Source organism: Vidua macroura, chromosome 1, assembly GCF_024509145.1.
Source record: "Vidua macroura isolate BioBank_ID:100142 chromosome 1, ASM2450914v1, whole genome shotgun sequence".
Taxonomy (NCBI): Eukaryota; Metazoa; Chordata; class Aves; order Passeriformes; family Viduidae; genus Vidua; species Vidua macroura.
In genome coordinates this window covers 1,298,479-1,316,318 of record NC_071571.1, presented here as the reverse complement: position 1 = coordinate 1,316,318, position 17,840 = coordinate 1,298,479, and the positions used below count along the sequence as shown (strand labels likewise).

The following is a 17,840-nucleotide window of genomic DNA, read 5'->3' as shown; positions in this document are numbered from 1 at the left end:
GGGAGGTGCCGGGGGGGGCTCGGGGGGGCGGAGCAGCCGCTGGTTCCCGGCCCCGGGCATGGCTTCTTCCCGGGAGCGGCTCTGCGAGCTCTGGATGCTCTTCTTCGCCAAGGTGAGCCGGGCACGGGCACCGCCACCGGGCACCGCCACCGGGCACCGCCACCCACCCCACCCCCCCCCCCCCGGGGGCGGCCACCGCGACGGGGACCCCCCCCCCCATCCCCGCCTCTGGCTGCGCCCCCTCCATTCCCGCCCGCTCTCCGTGTCCCCCACTGTCGCATCCCCCCATTCGCTGTGTCCCCTCCCCTGCGCTGTCGCGCCCCGCGTGTCCCCAGACCCCCGCGCCACCCCTGAGCTGTGCCCCGTCCCCCCCCTTTGCCACCGCGTCCCCCCACCCCCGGCCCTGCACGCCGCTGTCACCTGCGCGGTGTCCCCAAGGCCACCCAGCCCCGCCGTGACCCCCCCCCCCCTCCCCTTCCCGCGGAGAATTTGGGGTTCCCCGCCCCTCTCGCCCCTCCCCGGGTGGGGGGGGTTCGGGGGGGTCCCGGGAGGATTTTTGGGGTCCGCGTGTGTCCCCCCCCCCCCCGCTGCCGGCGCCACCGCTCGGCGACAGGTGCGCGGTGACATCGGAGCGGCGACAGGGTGGGGACAGCGGGCTCTGACGGGGTGGGGAGGGGGTGGGTGGCTTTGGGGCACCCTCTGCCACTCCTGGGGGATGTCCCCAAGGGGGTCCCTGGGTGGGGACCCCCCCCCCCCGCGCCACCCCAAAAGTCGCTCGTGCGTCGTTTTGTCCTTAATTACCCCGGGGGGGGGGGACGGGTCCTGCCGGAGAGGTGGCACCCAAGTGTCACCACCCCCCCCCCTCCCCCCGTGTCACCCCCAGCGCTGTCCCCTGGCGGGTTTTGGGGTGAAACTGCCGCCCCCCGCCCCCCAAAACGCTGTGGCCCGGGCTGGGGACATCCGTGGGGCCTGTCACCTCAGCTGTCCCCGCGATGTCACCTGGCACCCTCCTCTGCACCCCAAAACAGCGTCACCCCACTCTGTGGGGACAGGGCCACGTGCTGGGACATCGGGGGGGGGGGGTGACATGGGGACAGGCGCCACTGCATGGGGGTGGCTGTGGCTGTGTGGGGACAGGTGCCACCTTGTCAGGGTGGCCATGGCGCCGTGGGGTCACTGAGGTGGCCGTGGTTGTACAGGGACAGGTGCCACAGCACTGAGGTGGCCGTGGCCATGTGGGGACAGGTGCCACAGCACTGAGGGGACCGTGGCCATGTGGGGACAGGTGCCACACCATCGAGGTGGCCGTGGTTGTACAGGGACAGGTGCCACAGCACTGAGGTGGCCGTGGCCATGTGGGGACAGGTGCCACAGCACTGAGGGGACCGTGGCCATGTGGGGACAGGTGCCACACCATCGAGGTGGCCGTGGTTGTACAGGGACAGGTGCCACAGCACTGAGGTGACCATGACCATGTGGGGACAGGTGCCACACCATCGAGGTGGCCGTGGCCATGTGGGGACAGGTGCCACAGCACTGAGGTGGCCGTGGCCATGTGGGGACAGGTGCCACACCATCGAGCTGGCCGATGCAGGGACAGGTGCCACAGCACTGAGGTGACCATGACCATGTGGGGACAGGTGCCACACCATCGAGCTGGCCGATGCAGGGACAGGTGCCATTATTGAGCTGTGCCCGGGGGACAGGTGTCACTTGGTGCAGCTCTCTGTGGCCGTGTGGGGACAGGTGCCACTCTGCCCGTGGTCATGTGGGGACAGGTGCCATCCTGCGGCTGTGCGTGGCCACAGAGGGGACCTGGATGGGGACCGGTGCCATCCGCCAGGGGGGTGTGTGGTGGCGGGGGACGCGTGTCACACTGTGGAGTGTCCCTGGTGCCACCAGGGTCTGATGGCCCTGCAGGGTCCCATCGTGCTGCCAGGGCACTCACAGGGGACAGGTGTCACCCACGCTTGTGTGGGGACAGGTGCCACTTGTCCGGGTGTCCTGCTGGCTGTGCCACACCAGTGGGGTGGCCGTGCCACCTCTGAGGCACCGGGGACGTGGCCAGACCCCGGTGTCACCTCCCCAGCCAGGTCACAGAGCAAAACCCTGTGGCCTTTGCCACAGCCGTGTCCCCAAGGCCCTGGCGAGGACAAGGCTGGGGGGACGTGGCCCAGGTGGTGGCGGTGTCCCCTCCATGGCGGTGTCACTCGATGGCAGTGTCGCTGTCGCCGCCCCCCGGCCGGTGTCCCGGGCATGGCCGCGGTGTCTCCGGTGGCTTTAAACCAGGACAGAGCCGCTGTCACCGGCCTGGCAGGGGACAGGGGACAGGGGACGGGGCTGTCCCCAGGGGTGGCCGTGCTGTCCCACCCCTGCAAGGGGCGGCGGGAGCGTGACCCCAGTGCCAGCCCCCGCGGGGACACTCGGTGTCACCCGTGGCGCTCAGTGCGGGGGGTGACACCCCCGCGGCTTTGTCGCTGTCACTTTTTGGAGGGCTCCCGGCGGAAGGGCGGCATTCCCGGTTCGGATTCCGGGTCTGGCATTCCCAGCTCGGACTCCCGGTTCGGATTCCCCGCTGGACATTCCCGGTTCGGATTCCCCGTTCGGATTCCCGGTCGGGCACTCCCGGTTCGGACTCCCGGCTGGGCATTCCCAGCTCGGATTCCCGGTTTGGATTCCCGGCTGGGCATTCCCGGTTCGGATTCCGGGTCTGGTATTCCCGGTTCGGATTCCCGGCTGGGCATTCCCAGCTCGGATTCCCGGTCTGGCATTCCCGGTCTGGCGTTCCCGGTTCGGATTCCCGGCTGGGCATTCCGGGTCTGGCATTCCGGGTCGGGCATTCCCGGTTCGGATTCCCGGTCTGGCATTCCCGGTCTGGCGTTCCGGGTTCGGATTCCCGGCTGGGCATTCCGGGCCTGGCATTCCGGGTCGGGCATTCCCGGTTCGGATTCCCGGTCTGGCGTTCCCGGTTCGGATTCCCGGCGCTCCCAGGCGGCTCCGCGCCGGCCGAGCCCAGAAGCCGCCGAACAGGCTCTGCCAGCCGGGAACCGGCTGCGACAGCTCCGCAGGGTGGCACCGCCACCGCCACCGGCACCGGCACCGGCAGGGACCGCGGCCTCGGGGGGGCACACCGGGAACTCGGGCAGCGCCGCTCCGGTGGGCACAGCGGGAATTCCGGGAGCCAGCTCCGGGTTCGGGATGCAGCTCCGCGCGGGTGCCCCGGGAATTCTGGAGCAGCAGCTCCAGGTGGGCGCTCCGGGAATTCCGGGGCTGCGGGAGGGCCCACCGGGAATTTCGGGGTGCGGCTCCCGGGGAGCGAACTCAACCCTCGGGCAGGATTTGGGGTTGGATTTGCAGGGAATTCCGGGATTAACCACCGCAGCTCCCCGTGCTGCCGGGGACATCCCGGAGCCCCGGGTGGGCGCAGGGACGGGGGCTCCGGTGACACCGCGGTGTCCCCAAAAGCGGGGCCGGTGTCCCCAAGCGAGCGGAGCCTGCAGCGGGGCAGGAAGCGCCGTTGGGGCCGCGGGTGACTTGGCATTTCCTGAGCTCTGGGGCTTTCTTGGTGGCTTTTGCACAAGCGACAGCGGTGACAACAAGGGGGTGGGGGGGCCCCCCTAAACACCCCCTCCCCCCCCCCCCGCACCCCGTTCCGGCCCCGCTGCGCCGGCGCCGCTCCCACGGCTGCGGGGTCATGGATGGCCACGGCCACCCCCGGGGACAGGTACGGGCTCCGGGCACCTGGGGACACCCGCGGCCCGTCCCGAGGGACGCTCGGGGTGGAGCGGGAAGTGCGGGGGAGGCGGATTTTGGGGTGTCCCCCACCCCTTCCCGGCGTTGTGGCGGTCGGAGCGCCCGGAAAAGTGGGGACGGTCCCCGTGGGAATGCGCCAGGGGGAATCGGGGTGCTCGGGGATTGGGGATGACCCCCAAAGGGTGTGGGGGTCCCCAAGGTGCCACCCTGGGGTGCTCAGGGACGTGGGTGACCCCAAATTGATGCGTTGCAGCGCCCAGGGCTGTGAGTGACCCCAAAGGGCAGCACTGGGTGCTCAGGGATGGGGGTGACCCCAAAGGTGCCACCCTGGGGTGCTCAGGGATGGGGGTGACCCCAAAGTGCCCTGTTGGGGTGCTCAGGGATGGGGGTGACCCCAAAGGTGCCACCCTGGGGTGCTCAGGGACGTGGGTGACCCCAAGGTGCCCTGTTGGGGTGCTCAGGGATGGGGGTGACCCCAAAGGTGCCACCCTGGGGTGCTCAGGGACGTGGGTGACCCCAAGGAGCAGCACGGGGGTGCTCAGGGACATGGGGCACCCCGAAGTTGCCCTGTTGGGGTGCTCAGGGATGGAGGTGACCCCAAAGGTGCCACCCTGGGGTGCTCAGGGACGTGGGTGACCCCAAGGTGCCACCCTGGGGTGCTCAGGGATGGGGGTGACCCCAAAGGTGCCACCCTGGGGTGCTCAGGGACGTGGGTGACCCCAAGGAGCAGCACGGGGGTGCTCAGGGACATGGGGCACCCCGAAGTTGCCCTGTTGGGGTGCTCAGGGATGGAGGTGACCCCAAAGGTGCCACCCTGGGGTGCTCAGGGACGTGGGTCACCCCAAGGTGCCCTGTTGGGGTGCTCAGGGGCTGGGGTGACGCCGAGGTGCCACATGCGGTGCCCGGGACTGGGGGTGACACCGAGGTGGCCCCACGGGGTGCTCAGGGACGTGGGACACCTGCAGGTGCCACCTCGGGGTGCCCGGGGCTGGGGGTGCCCCCGGGGCGATGGGTGGGGGTGCCCAGCCCGGGTGAGTCCCCGCTGTCCCCTCCTGTCCCCTCCTGTCCCCCACTGTCACTGCTGTCCCCCGCTGTCCCCCACTGTCCCTCACTGTCACTGCTGTCCCCCGCTGTCCCCACTGTCCCCCACTGTCCCCACTGTCCCCACTGTCCCTCCTGTCCCCCGCTGTCCCCTCCTGTCCCCCACTGTCCCCCACTGTCACTGCTGTCCCCCACTGTCCCCACTGTCCCCCGCTGTCCCCCGCTGTCACTGTTGTCCCCCACTGTCCTCACTGTCCCTGCTGTCCCCCACTGTCCCCCACTGTCCCCCACTGTCCCCCCACTGTCCCCCACTGTCACTGCTGTCCCCCGCTGTCCCCACTGTCCCCCACTGTCCTCGCTGTCCCCCACTGTCCCCCACTGTCCCCCACTGTCACTGCTGTCCCCACTGTCCCCCGCTGTCCCCACTGTCCCCACTGTCCCCACTGCTGGGCCGGGCAGGGCCCGCTGTGCCCTGATTGGCTGCAGGGACAGGTGCTCTGCGAGCTGATTGGCCGGTGAGTTCCACAGGTTGTGCTGTGCTGGGCTCTGATTGGCTCAGCACCTCCACAGGTTTTGCGGCTCTGGCTGCTGATTGGTCAGCGAGTCCACATGTGGTGCTGTGCTGGGCTCTGATTGGTCAGAGGCTTCGCAGGTAGTGCAGTTCTAGGTTCTGATTGGTCAGAGGCATCACAGGTTGTGCGGTTCTGCGCTGCGATTGGTCAGCGGCTCCCAGGGGTGTGTCACACACCTGAGTGGGCGGGGCTGGTTTCTCTGGCTGTGATTGGCCAATCCCTATGGGCGGGGGCCATGGAGGGCTGTGATTGGCTGCTGGCCCCAGCCCCGCCCTCCTTTGCAGAAGGACCTGTCCTACCTGCAGCAGTGGCTGGAGGCCTTCGTCACCAGCTTCGAGAGGGTCATCGCCCTGCCCTCGCTGGAGCCCCGCAGGTGGGACCCCAAAACCCTGCGGTGACCCCGCCCAGTGACCCCAGACAGCCCTGAGTGACCCCAGACAGCCCTGAGTGACCCCACCCGGGATGACCCCAGCACCCAGGGATGACCCTCAGGCATTCCTGGGTGGCCTCCAACACCCCTGGGTGACCCCAGCACCCCTAAATGTCCTGCCCAAGTGATCCCCCACCTTTGGATGACCCCAACATCCCTGAGTGACCCCTGTAGGTGACCCCCAGCACCCCTGAGTGACCTCCAACACCCCTGAATGACCCCCCCGAGTGGTCCCCAGTGCCCCTGGATGACCCCAACATCAATGAGTGACCCTCAGCACCCCTGAGTGACCCCTGTAGGTGACCCCCAGCACCCCTGAGTGACCTCCAACATCCCTGAGTGACCCTTAGCAGCCCCAAGTGACCACTCTGGATGACCCCAACACCCCTGAGTGACCCTCAGCAGCCCTGAGTGACCCCCAGATGACCCTCCCGAGTGGTCCCCAGCACCCCTGGATGACCCCAACATCCCTGAGTGACCCCCAGCAGCCCTGAGTGACCACCCTGGATGACCACAACATCCCTGAGTGACCCCTGTAGGTGACCCCCAGCACCCCTGAGTGACCTCCAACACCCCTGAGTGACCCCCAGCAGCCCTGAGTGACCCCCAGATGACCCTCCCGAGTGGTCCCCAGCACCCCTGGATGACCCCAACACCCCTGAGTGACCCCTGTAGGTGACCCCTGACACCTCTGAATGACCCCTCCGAGTGGTCCCCAGCACCCCTGGATGACCCCAACACCCCCAAGTGACCCCTGTAGGTGACCCCAGCACCCCTGGCTGACCCCCAAAACCCCCAGGTGTCCCCAAACCCCCCCCGTGGGGCCCCAGCCCCGCGTCCTGCCGCGCGTGGGGGCGGCGGCGCCTCCTCATCCGCTCCCCGTGGTCGGAGCCATCCGGTGCGGCGGGCGGTGGGGGGGACAGCGGGGTGACATCCTGCGCCCCAAATCCCGCCCAGGCCCGAGGATCCGGGCTCGGAGATCCCGGCGCTGCCGCGGGAGGTGCTGCAGGTGCTGAGCCAGCGGCTGGGACACAGCGTGGCCCTGGGGACTCGCGACGGGGACAGGGGGACGGGGCTGGGCCAGGCGCTGCTGCTCCTCAAGTTCTTCATCATCATCTGCAGGTGGGTGACCCCCCCCAAATCCCTCTGGCCCCCCCACCCCCTTATCCTCCTGCTCCCGCGGGTCCTGTGTCCCCACGTTTGTCCCAAAGCGTTTGGGGATGTGCCGCCCCCATCCCAAAAAAAAAAACAAAAAAAGAAAAACCCCGCAGGATTCCTCCCCCAGGGGAATCACTGTGAAATCTGGGATGCCCCCAAATCCACTCTGAAGTGCGTGCAGTCTTTAAAAATAATTAATAATAATAATAGGAATAACAGTGGTGATAATAATAATAATGGCAGTGATTAGAATAATGTAGAATAACAGGAGATTTTAAAAATATAGGAATGAAAAATTAATGTTATTGCCACCCAAAATGCTGTCATTCCCCCCAGTGTGGTGCCCCTCCAAATGTGGATCACACGTCTGAAAATAATAATTAGAAAATCGTGATTTTATTAATAGTAATTGTTATTATTATTAATAATTATTTTTAATATTATATATTTATAAATTGATATTATATTATATTATATTATATTATATTATATTATATTATATTATATTATATTATATTATATTATATTATATTATATTATATTTATTATATTATATTATATTATTGTATATTATTGTATATTATATTGTTATATATTATATTACATTATTATATATTATATTATATATTATTGTAATTAATTAATAATAATGTAATATAATAAAAATATAATAATCCAAAACCACTATTTCCCCCAAAATTTCATCATTCCCTCCCAGTGGAGTATCCTCCCCAAAATGCATTATATCTCTAAAAAAAATTTTTTTTTGAAAATAATTAATAATATTAACGATTAATATATTTAACAATAATCGTGAATATAATAATTTAAAAAATAATGTAATTAACATATAAAAATAGGAAACCATTATTTCCCCCCAAAATTCCATCATTCCCCCCCAAATTGCATCACTTCTCTAAAAAAAAAATTAAATGTTATTTTTATTATTAATAACAAAAATCAATAACACAACGTCATATAATAAAAATTGTGTAAAATATGAGAATTTTTCATGGCATTTTCCCTGCCCCAAGCACTTTATTCCCCCCGCAGGTTTCCCTCTTCCCCTTCCCAAATTTCCTCCCCCAGCTCGTGCAGGATGAATTCCCGATGTTTTCCGTTCCAGGAACCTGGAGAACATCCAGCCCGACAGGAGCCCCGGCTGCCTCCCGCACGTGCTGCGGCTGCTGCGGCTCTGCGGGAGCCAGGTGGGAGCGGGAACGGGAACGGGAGCGGGAACGGGAGCGGGAACGGGAGCGGGAACGGGAATGGGAGTGGGAACGGGAGTGGGAACGGGAGTGGGAACGGGAATGGGAGTGGGAACGGGAGTGGGAACGGGAATGGGAACGGGAGCGGGAACGGGAATGGGAGCGGGAACGGGAGCGGGAACGGGAGTGGGAACGGGAATGGGAGTGGGAACGGGAGTGGGAACGGGAGCGGGAACGGGAACAGGAGTGGGAACAGGAATGGGAACGGGAATGGGAACGGGAACGGGAATGGGAGTGGGAATGGGAATGGGAGTGGAACCAGGAATGGGAATGTGAGCAGGAACGGGAACGGGAGTGGGAATGGGAGTGGGAATGGGAGTAGGAACAGGAATGGGAACGGGAACAGGAATGGGAGTGGGAATGGGAATGGGAGTGGAACCAGGAATGGGAATGGGAGTGGGAATGGGAACGGGAATGGGAATGAGACCGGGAATGGGAGTGGGAACGGGAACAGGTGTGGGACCAGGAATGGGAGTGGGACCGGGAATGGGAATGTGAGCATGAATGAGAATGGGAATGGGAACAGGAACGGGAATGAGAATGGGAGCGGGAACAGGAATGGGAACAGGAATGGGAGTGGGATGAGGAATGGGAATGTGAGCAAGAATGGGAACGGGAGTGGGAATGAGACCGGGAATGGGAGTGGGAATGGGAACAGGTGTGGGACCAGGAATGGGATTGTGAGCGGGAATGAGAATGGGAACGGGAGTGGGAACGAGAACCGTCATGGGAACAGGAACCATCATGGGAATGGGAGTGGGAGTGGGAACAGGAATGGGAACAGGAGTGGGAATGGGAACAGGGATGGGAACAGTCATGGGAGTGGGAAGGGTCATGGGAATCAGAATGGGGACAGGAATGGGAACAGGAACGGGAACAACCATGGGAGTGGGAACGGGAATGGGAATGGGAACAGTCATGGGAATGAGAATGGGAAAGGGAACAGAACTGGGAATGAGAATGGGCGTGGCCTGATTGGCTGGGGAGGAGCTCAGCGCTGATTGGTCACTGAGTCCATACATTATGTGAATCTGGGCTCTGATTGGTCAGGAGCTCTGCAGGTTGTGCTGTGTTGGGATTTGATTGGTCAGTGAGTCCACAGGCTGTGTGACTGAGTTCTGATTGGCCAGTGTCTCTACAGGTTGTGTGATTCTGGATGCTGATTGGTCAGAGAATCCATAGCTTGTGCTGCTCTGGGATCTGGTCAGCAGGACCATGGGGTTTGTGATTCTGGATGCTGATTGGTTGAGAGCTCTGCAGGTTGTGCTCCTCTGGGATTTGATTGGCCAGCAGGTCTCTAGGTTGTGTGATTCTGGATGCTGATTGGTCCGTGAGACCACAGCTTGCGTGACTCTTGATGTTGATTGGTTGAGAGCTGTACAGGTTGTGTTGCTGTGTAATTTGATTGGTTCATGTGTCCACAGCGTTTGCTGCTCTGGTGCTGATTGGCCAACAGCTTTGCAGTGCCAGGTGCTGATTGGTCAGTGCAGCTCTGAGTTCTGATTGGTCAGCAGCCCTACAGGTTGTGTGACTCTAGCTGCTGATTGGTCAGTGCAGCCCAGCTTGTGCTGCTCTGGGCTCTGATTGGTCGATCGATTGATTGATTGATGGATGGATGATCCCATTCTCCCCACAAAGCGGAGTTTCCCGCCCATTCCCCTTTTTTTGGAGCGTGTCAGGGATTAAAGCTCGGCTTTCCCGGCAGCTGCGGAGCATCCCGGGGGACGAGCGGAGCCGGGCACAGCTGGAAAATGGGGCACAGCTGGAAAATGGGGCACAGCTGGAAAATAAGGGGACACGGCCGGAAAACGGGACACAGCTGGAAAGCCAGGAGAATGGGGAACAGCTGGGAAAAGGGGCACAGCTGGAGAAGGGGACACGGCCGGAAAATGGGACACAGCTGGAGAGCCGGGCACAGCTGGAAAACCGGACCCAGCTGGAAAACGGGATGCTCCACGCCCTGCACCTCTGCGAGTGCTTCCTCGACCCCTACCAGACCTGGCGGCGGCAGCTGAGCGGGTGAGGGACACCCCCCCCACATCCCAAATTCCCTCCCCCGTCCTGGATCCGCCCCCCCCCCTCTCCTCACCCTTCTCTTTCCAGGGAATCCATCAGCTCCAAGGAGAAGAGCAAATACAAGTTCGCCCCCGCCCCGCTGCCCCCCGAGTTCGGTGCCTTTTTCCAAGGTAAAAGCGGGATTTGGGAAAGGGAAGGGTGGGTGTGGGGTCCCTAAGTGGGGAGAGGGTCCGGGGATGCGGGGTGCTGGGGCAGGGGTGGGATCAGGGAATATTTATAGGATCCGTGGGGGGGATGTTGTATTCAGGGGTAGGTATTGATCCTTAAAGGATCCCACACCTGCTCCAGGTTATCCTGTACTTATCCCACAAACATGGGATCCCACATCTGCTCCAGGTTATCCTGTACTTATCCCACAAACATGGGATCCCACACCTGCTCCAGGTTATCCTATACCTATCTCAGGATTATTGTAGGATTCCAGGGCAAATATAGGATGCTGTTCCATGTTATCCTACACCTGCCCCAGAAATTTAGGATCCTGTACCTGCTCCCGTGTCCTGGGAAGAGGAACAGGATTCCCAAAGCAGGAATTAAGCCCAGCACCACCTGCAGAACCCGCAAAAATCAACACAAAGGGGGATTTTTATCAGGGAAGCCCCAAAATCCCCTTTTAGAGGCAGCAACGTTGCAAAAATCCCCTAAAACTCCGTCCCGTAAACCCCCACCTGAACCTGAGTTTGGCACAAATCCTCTTTTTTGGGGCCAAAACCCCGTTCTTGGCACAACCAGAGCTGGAATACCTGGAGCATCCTCATCCTCTCCACCACCAGCAGGGTCCAGCACCCCCATGGGGTGGATTTGGGTAGGAAAGGGATTTTTCCCTATTTTTTTTTTGGCTGAAAAATTATTTTTTCCCTATTTTTAGATAGAAAGGGGCCCTTTTCTGTTTGGTTTTGTTTGGGTTTTTTTTTTTTGCTGTTTGCTCCTCTGATGAAATCTTTCCCTCCTCATCCTCACAGAGAGTTTCCAAGGCGGGAAGCAGCTCCCAGAAACGATCCAGCTCCGGATTATCCATCTTTTTGGAGCCATCCTCTCCGGATCCAAGGTACCCTTGGGAGCTCCTCATTCCAGGGATAAACCCCAAAGTTTTGTTCATTCCAAGGCTGGAATTAAACCAGTGAATTTTCCAAAGCTTTTAAAAATCCCGTTTATCATTCCGGCCTTAAATTCGGTGGGATCAGCTCAAAAACGTTAAATTAAGTAATTAAATTCAAGAATTAAATTAAAGTATTAAAATAAATAATGAAATAAAACAAAATAATAAAATAAGACAAAATAATTGAAAATTAAATAAAATTATTTAAATTACTTATTAAATTGGGAATTAAAGAATGAAGTAGGACAAGTAAAATAATAAAATAAAACAAAATAATTAAATTAAATAATTAAATTAAATTATAAAATTAATGAAATAAAAGAAATAATAAAATAAAGCAAAATATGTAAATAATTAAATTATTGAATTAAGTTATTTTTAAATTATTAAATAGCTAACTATAATAATTAAATTACTGAATTAAATTGTTTTCTTGGACTCTTACATTTAATTATTAAAATTAATTACATGGGAAATTTTTAAGCTGAAGCTGCTGCTTCACCGCCCATTCACCTCTGGGCTGGAAGCTGGAAAATCCTTGGACTAATGATTTGGAGCCGAAATCACTTTTAAATTTCCGCAGCAATTAAAAACCAATTCCATCAATAATTCCCAAACTGGCTTTAAAGCAATTCACACCCCCAGGGGTAAAATCTGCAGCGCCGGATCTCTCGGGGTCAGTAAATAACGGGATCGGCAAAGGGGCCGTGTCCCGACGGGCGACGGAATTCCCAAATTCCCACCTGTTGCCGAACCCCGCAGCCCAACGCGCTCCAGGCCATCACCCCGGCGGCGCTGGACGTGCTCCTGGGGGTCCTGCGGCGGGGCGGCAGCGGGGCCCCCCCGTCCCCCGCGCTGCTGGAGGCCGCGCTGCGCTCCGTGGTGGCCGCGGTGCACGTCCTGCACGGCTCCAGCCCCGGCGCCGGCCCCGTGTCCCTGCGGAGCCTCCTGGACGGATACTTCAGGGTGCTCAACTCCGACCTCCCCGCCGCCTCCCTGGCGCCCGAGGCGGCCGGCGGCCTCATCGCCCTGCGGGTGCTCATGTTGGGTAGGTTGGGAACAGGCTGGGGTTTGGGAGGGTGGGATGGGGTGGGGCTGAGCCAGGCTCTCCGTCCGTAGACGCCATCCCGGCCATGCTGAGCTGCCAGGACCGGCCGGTGCTGCAGGCCGTGTTCCTCAGCAACAACTGCTTCGAGCACATCATCCGCCTGCTCCAGAACAGCAAGGTATGGGGTGGTGCCTCAGTGTCCCCGTCCCGATCTCCGTCCTCGTCCCCATCCCCTGTCCTCATCCCCGTCCTCATCTCCATCTTCATCACCGTCTTCACCCCCATCCTCATCCCCATTCTCATCTCCATCTTCTGTCCTCATCGCCAGCCTCACCCCTATCCTCATCTCCATCCTCGTCACCTTCCTGATGCTAAAGAAACCTGAGACAGGGTGACACCAAGTTTGGACACCTTCATCTCCATCTTCTTCCTTCTTCCTTCTTCCTTCTTCCTTCTTCCCTTCCCTCCCTATTTCCTCTTTAAATGACCCTGGGACAGGCATTTGGTGACACCAGGGTTGGGCACCTTCATCTCCATCCTCACCCTTCCCAGCTCTAAGTGCTCATGGGACAGAGTGGTGTGTCCTTTTTGGTGACACCAGGGTTGGGCACCTTCATCTCCATCTCCATCCTCACCCTTCCTGGCTCTGAATAATCCTGGGACACATCCATGGGGTGGGGACCGTCCAGAACCCCTTCCCTGTGTCCCACGCCCACCCCGTGTCCCACAGCTCTACCTCGGCAGCTCGCGGGAGGCGGGTGAAGCCCGGGACGAGGTTCCCACCTGGAACGGGGATGGACTCCAGCAGGTACCCCATAACCCAACCACCACCCGTGGTGGGCCGTGTCCCCTCATTCCCATGTCCCAGCAGCTCCCCCATTCCCGTGTCCCCGTAGGTCAACGCCAGCGGCTCCGACGCCATCGCTGTCCACGCCCTCGGGGTGCTCACGGCCATCATGAGCAACTCGCCGTCAGCCAAGGTGGGCAGGGGACCTCCCCTGAGGAGGACACCCCAAAAACAGAGGGATTTGGGTGTTTTTACCCGGGTTGAGGTGGCTTAATCCAAGGTGGGGCTCATCTGGGATTCCACTGTCCCGGTGCTTCCAGGAGGTGTTCAAGGAGCGCATCGGCTACACCCACCTCTACGAGGTGCTGAGGAGCCAGGGCCAGCCCACCCAGCGTCTGCTCCAGGAGCTCCTCAACATGGTGAGCATTCCCACTTTTCCTGACTCTGGGCAAAGCTCTCGGCACTGGGCGTTCCTGTGGATCTCAGCCCCCATTCTGAGCACCCCCATCCTCTCCACTCAGCTGGTTTCTCAGCAGCTTCCTCCCGAGGGGTCCTGGGTCCATCCTTCACTCGGAGTTGTGCTTGGGTTTGGGAGTTTTGAGCCTTTTTGGATGTGGAACTGCTCACTCTGGTACTGCTGGACACAGGAGGGTCTCCAAGGTGCTTCATGCATGAGGGTCTCCGAGATCCTTGATTCCTGGAGGCCTCCAAGACACTTCATGCACAGAGATTCTTAATGCTCCAAGATTCTGGATGCACAAGAATCTTCAGAATGCTTGGTGCATGAGGGCCTCCAAGATCCTTGATACATGGCGGTCTCCAAGATTCTTCATGCTTGGGGTCCCCAAAATTCTGGATGCACAGCATCTCCAAAACTGTTAATGCATGGGAGTCTCCAAGACCCTTAATCCGTGAGGATCTCCAAGATCCTTGATGCATGGAGTCTCCAGAATTCTCCATGCACAGGATCTCCAAAAGGATTGATGCATAAGGGTCTCTGACATACTTGATGCACGAGGGTCTCCAAGATCTTTAATCCATGAGGGTCTCCAAGACCCTTGATGACTGGGGTCTCCAAATTCTGGATGCATGGGAGTCTCCACGATTCTGGATGCACAGGGGTCTACACAAGGTCTCTGCCGCCAGCCTGGGTCGGCCTGGCATGGATCCATCCCTCTCCAAGCACTGGAGCTGCACCAACCCCGTCTTGTGCCCCTGCAGGCAGTGGAGGGTGACCACAGCTCCTTCCCAGTGCGTCCCATCCGCAACGAGCAGCCCCTGCTGATCCTGCTGGCCTGGCTGCCGGCGCTGGAATGCCGGGATCTCCAGGTGTTCCTGTCGGCGTGGCTGCGGCGGCTCTGCGAGGCCTCCCTGCCCAGCCGCCTCACCTGCGTCAAGGCGGGCATGGTGGGCTCCCTGCTGGGCGCCCTGGCCACCGAGCCGGCGCTTCCCGGCGCCTGCTCCCAAAACCTCCTGGAGCTGCTGCGCTCCTTGGGCAGCCTCTCCATCCGGCCCGGGGAGCTGCGGCAGCTCCTGCGGCTGCTGCGGCGCGAGCGGGGCCGGGGGCCGCATCCCTACGTGGCTCCGGTCATCCGGGCGCTGTCCGGCATGGCCAGGGGCGAGGGGCCTCCCCGGGCGCTGCAGAGCTTCGACCTGAGCCCCGGCATGGCCGGGATCATGGTGCCCACCATCCAGAAGTGGCCCGGCGGCGCCTTCGCCTTCCACGCCTGGCTGTGCCTGAGCGAGGAGGAGCCAGAGCCGCTGGCGAGGCCGAAGAGGAGGCAGCTCTACAGGTGATGCTCGCCGGAGGGGGTGAGGTGAGGCTGGGGAGGGGCAGCAGCACCATCCCCACCGTGGTTTTCTCCATGGTTTTCTCCACCAGCTTCTTCACGGCGGGCGGGACGGGCTTCGAGGCGTTCTTCACCGCGGGCGGCGTGCTGGTGGTGGCCGTGTGCACCAAGAAGGACTACATGACAGTGGCACTGCCCGAGTTTGCCTTCAACGACTCGGCTTGGGTGGGCATCATCCCCATCCCCGTCCCTGTTCCCATCAGGGAACACCACAACGTCCTGATGTCCCTCTCCGTCCCCCACAGCACTGCGTTGACATCGTCCACGTTGCCGGCCGCCGGCCCTTCGGCCAGAACATCGTCAGCATCTACGCCGACGGACACCTGCGGAAAACGGCGCAGCTCCGCTTCCCCTCCCTCCACGAGGTGGGGGATCCTCCCGGCGCCCACCCAGACCCTTCTGCAAGGCCTCACTGGGGGCTGAGTGTGATCCCTTCTCCCTCCCAGTCCTTCACCTCCTGCTGCATCGGCTCCGCGGGCCACCGGACCACCACGACGGCCGCCGCCACTGCCGGCCACCCGCCGGCGCCCCACGGGCCGGAGCTGGTCTTCACCCAGCACCCTGTGCTGGGACGCTCCCAGTCTGTCCCCGCCACCCTCGGTCCCCACTCTTGGACCCCCACCCAGCTGCCCACGGAGGGGGTGGTGGCCACCACGGCAGCCGGAAGCCAGGACACGGAGTGGGGCAGCCCCACCTCGCTGGAGGGTCACCTGGGCTCCGTGGCCATCTTCTGCGAGGCTCTGCAGCAAGCCCAGGTCAAGGCTCTCTTCTGTGCAGGTGTGTCAGGGTGGGACGTGGAGGTTGTCCCCAGGGTGCTGGTGGTGAGCGGGGTCTCCTCCACCATGTCCCAGCTCACCCCAGTCCTCTGCCCCAGGACCAAATGTCACATCCCCGCTCACACTGGAAGGTGACTTGGTGGAGCTCAGCAGTAAACTCTTGCTGTACTACACCCCCCAGGTGAGGAGAGGTGTCCCACCCCCCTGGGGACAGGGACAGCGCTGGTGGACCCTGTGCCACCAGGGACGTGTCCCAGGAGCATGAGGTTGCTCCCACGGTGTTCTTTTCCAGGCCTGCAGGAACAACATCTGCTTGGACCTCTCTCCCAGCCACGGCTTGGACGGGAGGCTGACGGGACACAAGGTGGTCAACTGGGACATCAAGGTAGGCTGAGCACAGGGTGACCTGTCCACGCCATGGCCTGGAGGCATGGGGTCCCTCGTGGGGCACAGTCCCAGGGCAGGATCCCCACAGGTCCCCTGGACGCTCCGGGACACTGCCCGTGGTATTGGGCCCACCGTGACCCATCTGTCCCATGGGTCCTCATCATCCACCGTGGGTGGTGCAGGGGAACAGGTGACTTTTGGGGACCCCAGGTGCCATGGACCTTCTCCTCCACACTGCTGTCACCACCCAGCAAAGCCTCTCCCCTCCCTCCCCAAGGACGTGGTCAACTGCGTGGGTGGGATGGGGGTGCTCCTGCCCCTGCTCGAGCAAGTGGTGTCCAAGACGGAGGAGCCCGAGGATGAGCAGGAGACCAACGACCTGGTGGGGCCGGAGCTGACATCCTCCAGGAACGCCCAGGGCATGCTCATCCCACTGGGAAAGTCCTCAGGTGAGGAGTCCGGGGGATGTGAAGCAGGAGCTGTCCTGCTTGGGTGGCTGGAGGTGACCACGGAGGGGTTCCTGGACCTGGCAGGTGTCCACCACGGGCAGGAGAAGTCTTGCCTGAGGCTCCAGGAGTTACGGGGTAATGGAGGAACCACTTGGGATGTTGTTACGACCCAGTTAGTCACGAACAAACGTTTCTGGGAAGGTGAGGGTGGCTCCAGGAACCTTTGGCGTGGGTGGAATATGCTTTCTCCCAATATCCAGCTGCTCGTTCCCAAGCTCAAAGCACCAGAGGCTTCCATCTCCTTAAATCTGGAGAAAACAGGAGAACAGGGTGAAAAGTTTGGAGAGACAACTGTGTGGGATCTCCAGGAAGGGGGTTTGGGTGGGCCCGGGGCTCACAGGTCCCGGTGCCCTGCAGAGAGCAGGCTGGAGAGGAACAGCGTGGCCGCCTTCCTGCTGCTGGTGAAGAACTTCCTGCGGAACCACGCCGTGAACCAGGAGAGCCTGGTGCAGTGCCACGGGCCGGCCATCATCGGAGCGCTGCTGCACAAGGTGGGGGAGGCTCCCAAAACCCCATCCCACAGTCCTTGCCGTTCCCAAGGGGCTGGAAGTGTCCCCTGTCACCCGTGGCAGGTCCCTGGCACGCTGCTGGACATGAGCACCTTGGTGGCCTCGCAGATCCTCATGGAGCAGGTGGCTTCCGAGGGCAGCGGGCTCCTGCTGCACCTCCTCTACCAGCACCTCCTCTTCGACTTCCGCATCTGGAGCAACAGCGACTTCGCCGTGCGCTTAGGTGGGAACAGGGATTGCCCTGGAATGCCCATCCCGCCCGGCCTCCCTGGGGTCCTGACACCTTCTCCCTGCAGGTCACATCCAGTACCTGGCCAGCGTGGTCAAGGACCACAAGCAGCGCATCCGCAAGAAGTACGGGGTGCAATTCATCCTGGACTCCATCCGGACCTACTACGGGTCAGCTGCCACGCGGGGCTGGAATCCCGGAATGCTGACGGGGTGGGCTTCACCCCTGGGAGCTGTGGTTTGGCTAAACACCATTTCTGTGGGGTGGTATCTCTCCTTCCAAAGTGGGAGCATTGTGGTGGGTGCAGGACCTTCCATGTCCTATCCCTGAGCCTGTGCCCAGCTCCAA

At 60.4% G+C, this 17,840-nt stretch overlaps 1 protein-coding gene across 1 annotated transcript in view; it reads left to right on the top strand.

Annotated features, from left to right (window-relative positions):
• Positions 1-56: 56 nt before the first annotated feature.
• NBEAL2 (neurobeachin like 2) overlaps positions 57-17,840 on the top strand; it is a 31,893-nt gene continuing 14,109 nt past the window's right edge. Inside the window, exons 1-22 of the mRNA XM_053985407.1 lie at positions 57-112; positions 5,651-5,739; positions 6,754-6,918; positions 8,081-8,162; positions 9,928-10,241; positions 10,326-10,408; positions 11,261-11,346; positions 12,160-12,445; positions 12,517-12,623; positions 13,176-13,253; positions 13,342-13,425; positions 13,553-13,651; positions 14,454-15,025; positions 15,115-15,247; positions 15,328-15,447; positions 15,529-15,859; positions 15,957-16,039; positions 16,151-16,243; positions 16,523-16,694; positions 17,112-17,245; positions 17,327-17,486; positions 17,560-17,662. Coding sequence (XP_053841382.1) covers positions 59-112; positions 5,651-5,739; positions 6,754-6,918; positions 8,081-8,162; positions 9,928-10,241; positions 10,326-10,408; positions 11,261-11,346; positions 12,160-12,445; positions 12,517-12,623; positions 13,176-13,253; positions 13,342-13,425; positions 13,553-13,651; positions 14,454-15,025; positions 15,115-15,247; positions 15,328-15,447; positions 15,529-15,859; positions 15,957-16,039; positions 16,151-16,243; positions 16,523-16,694; positions 17,112-17,245; positions 17,327-17,486; positions 17,560-17,662 — 3,428 coding nt within the window. The 5' untranslated portion in view covers positions 57-58. The remainder of the gene's footprint in view (positions 113-5,650; positions 5,740-6,753; positions 6,919-8,080; positions 8,163-9,927; positions 10,242-10,325; positions 10,409-11,260; positions 11,347-12,159; positions 12,446-12,516; positions 12,624-13,175; positions 13,254-13,341; positions 13,426-13,552; positions 13,652-14,453; positions 15,026-15,114; positions 15,248-15,327; positions 15,448-15,528; positions 15,860-15,956; positions 16,040-16,150; positions 16,244-16,522; positions 16,695-17,111; positions 17,246-17,326; positions 17,487-17,559; positions 17,663-17,840) is intronic.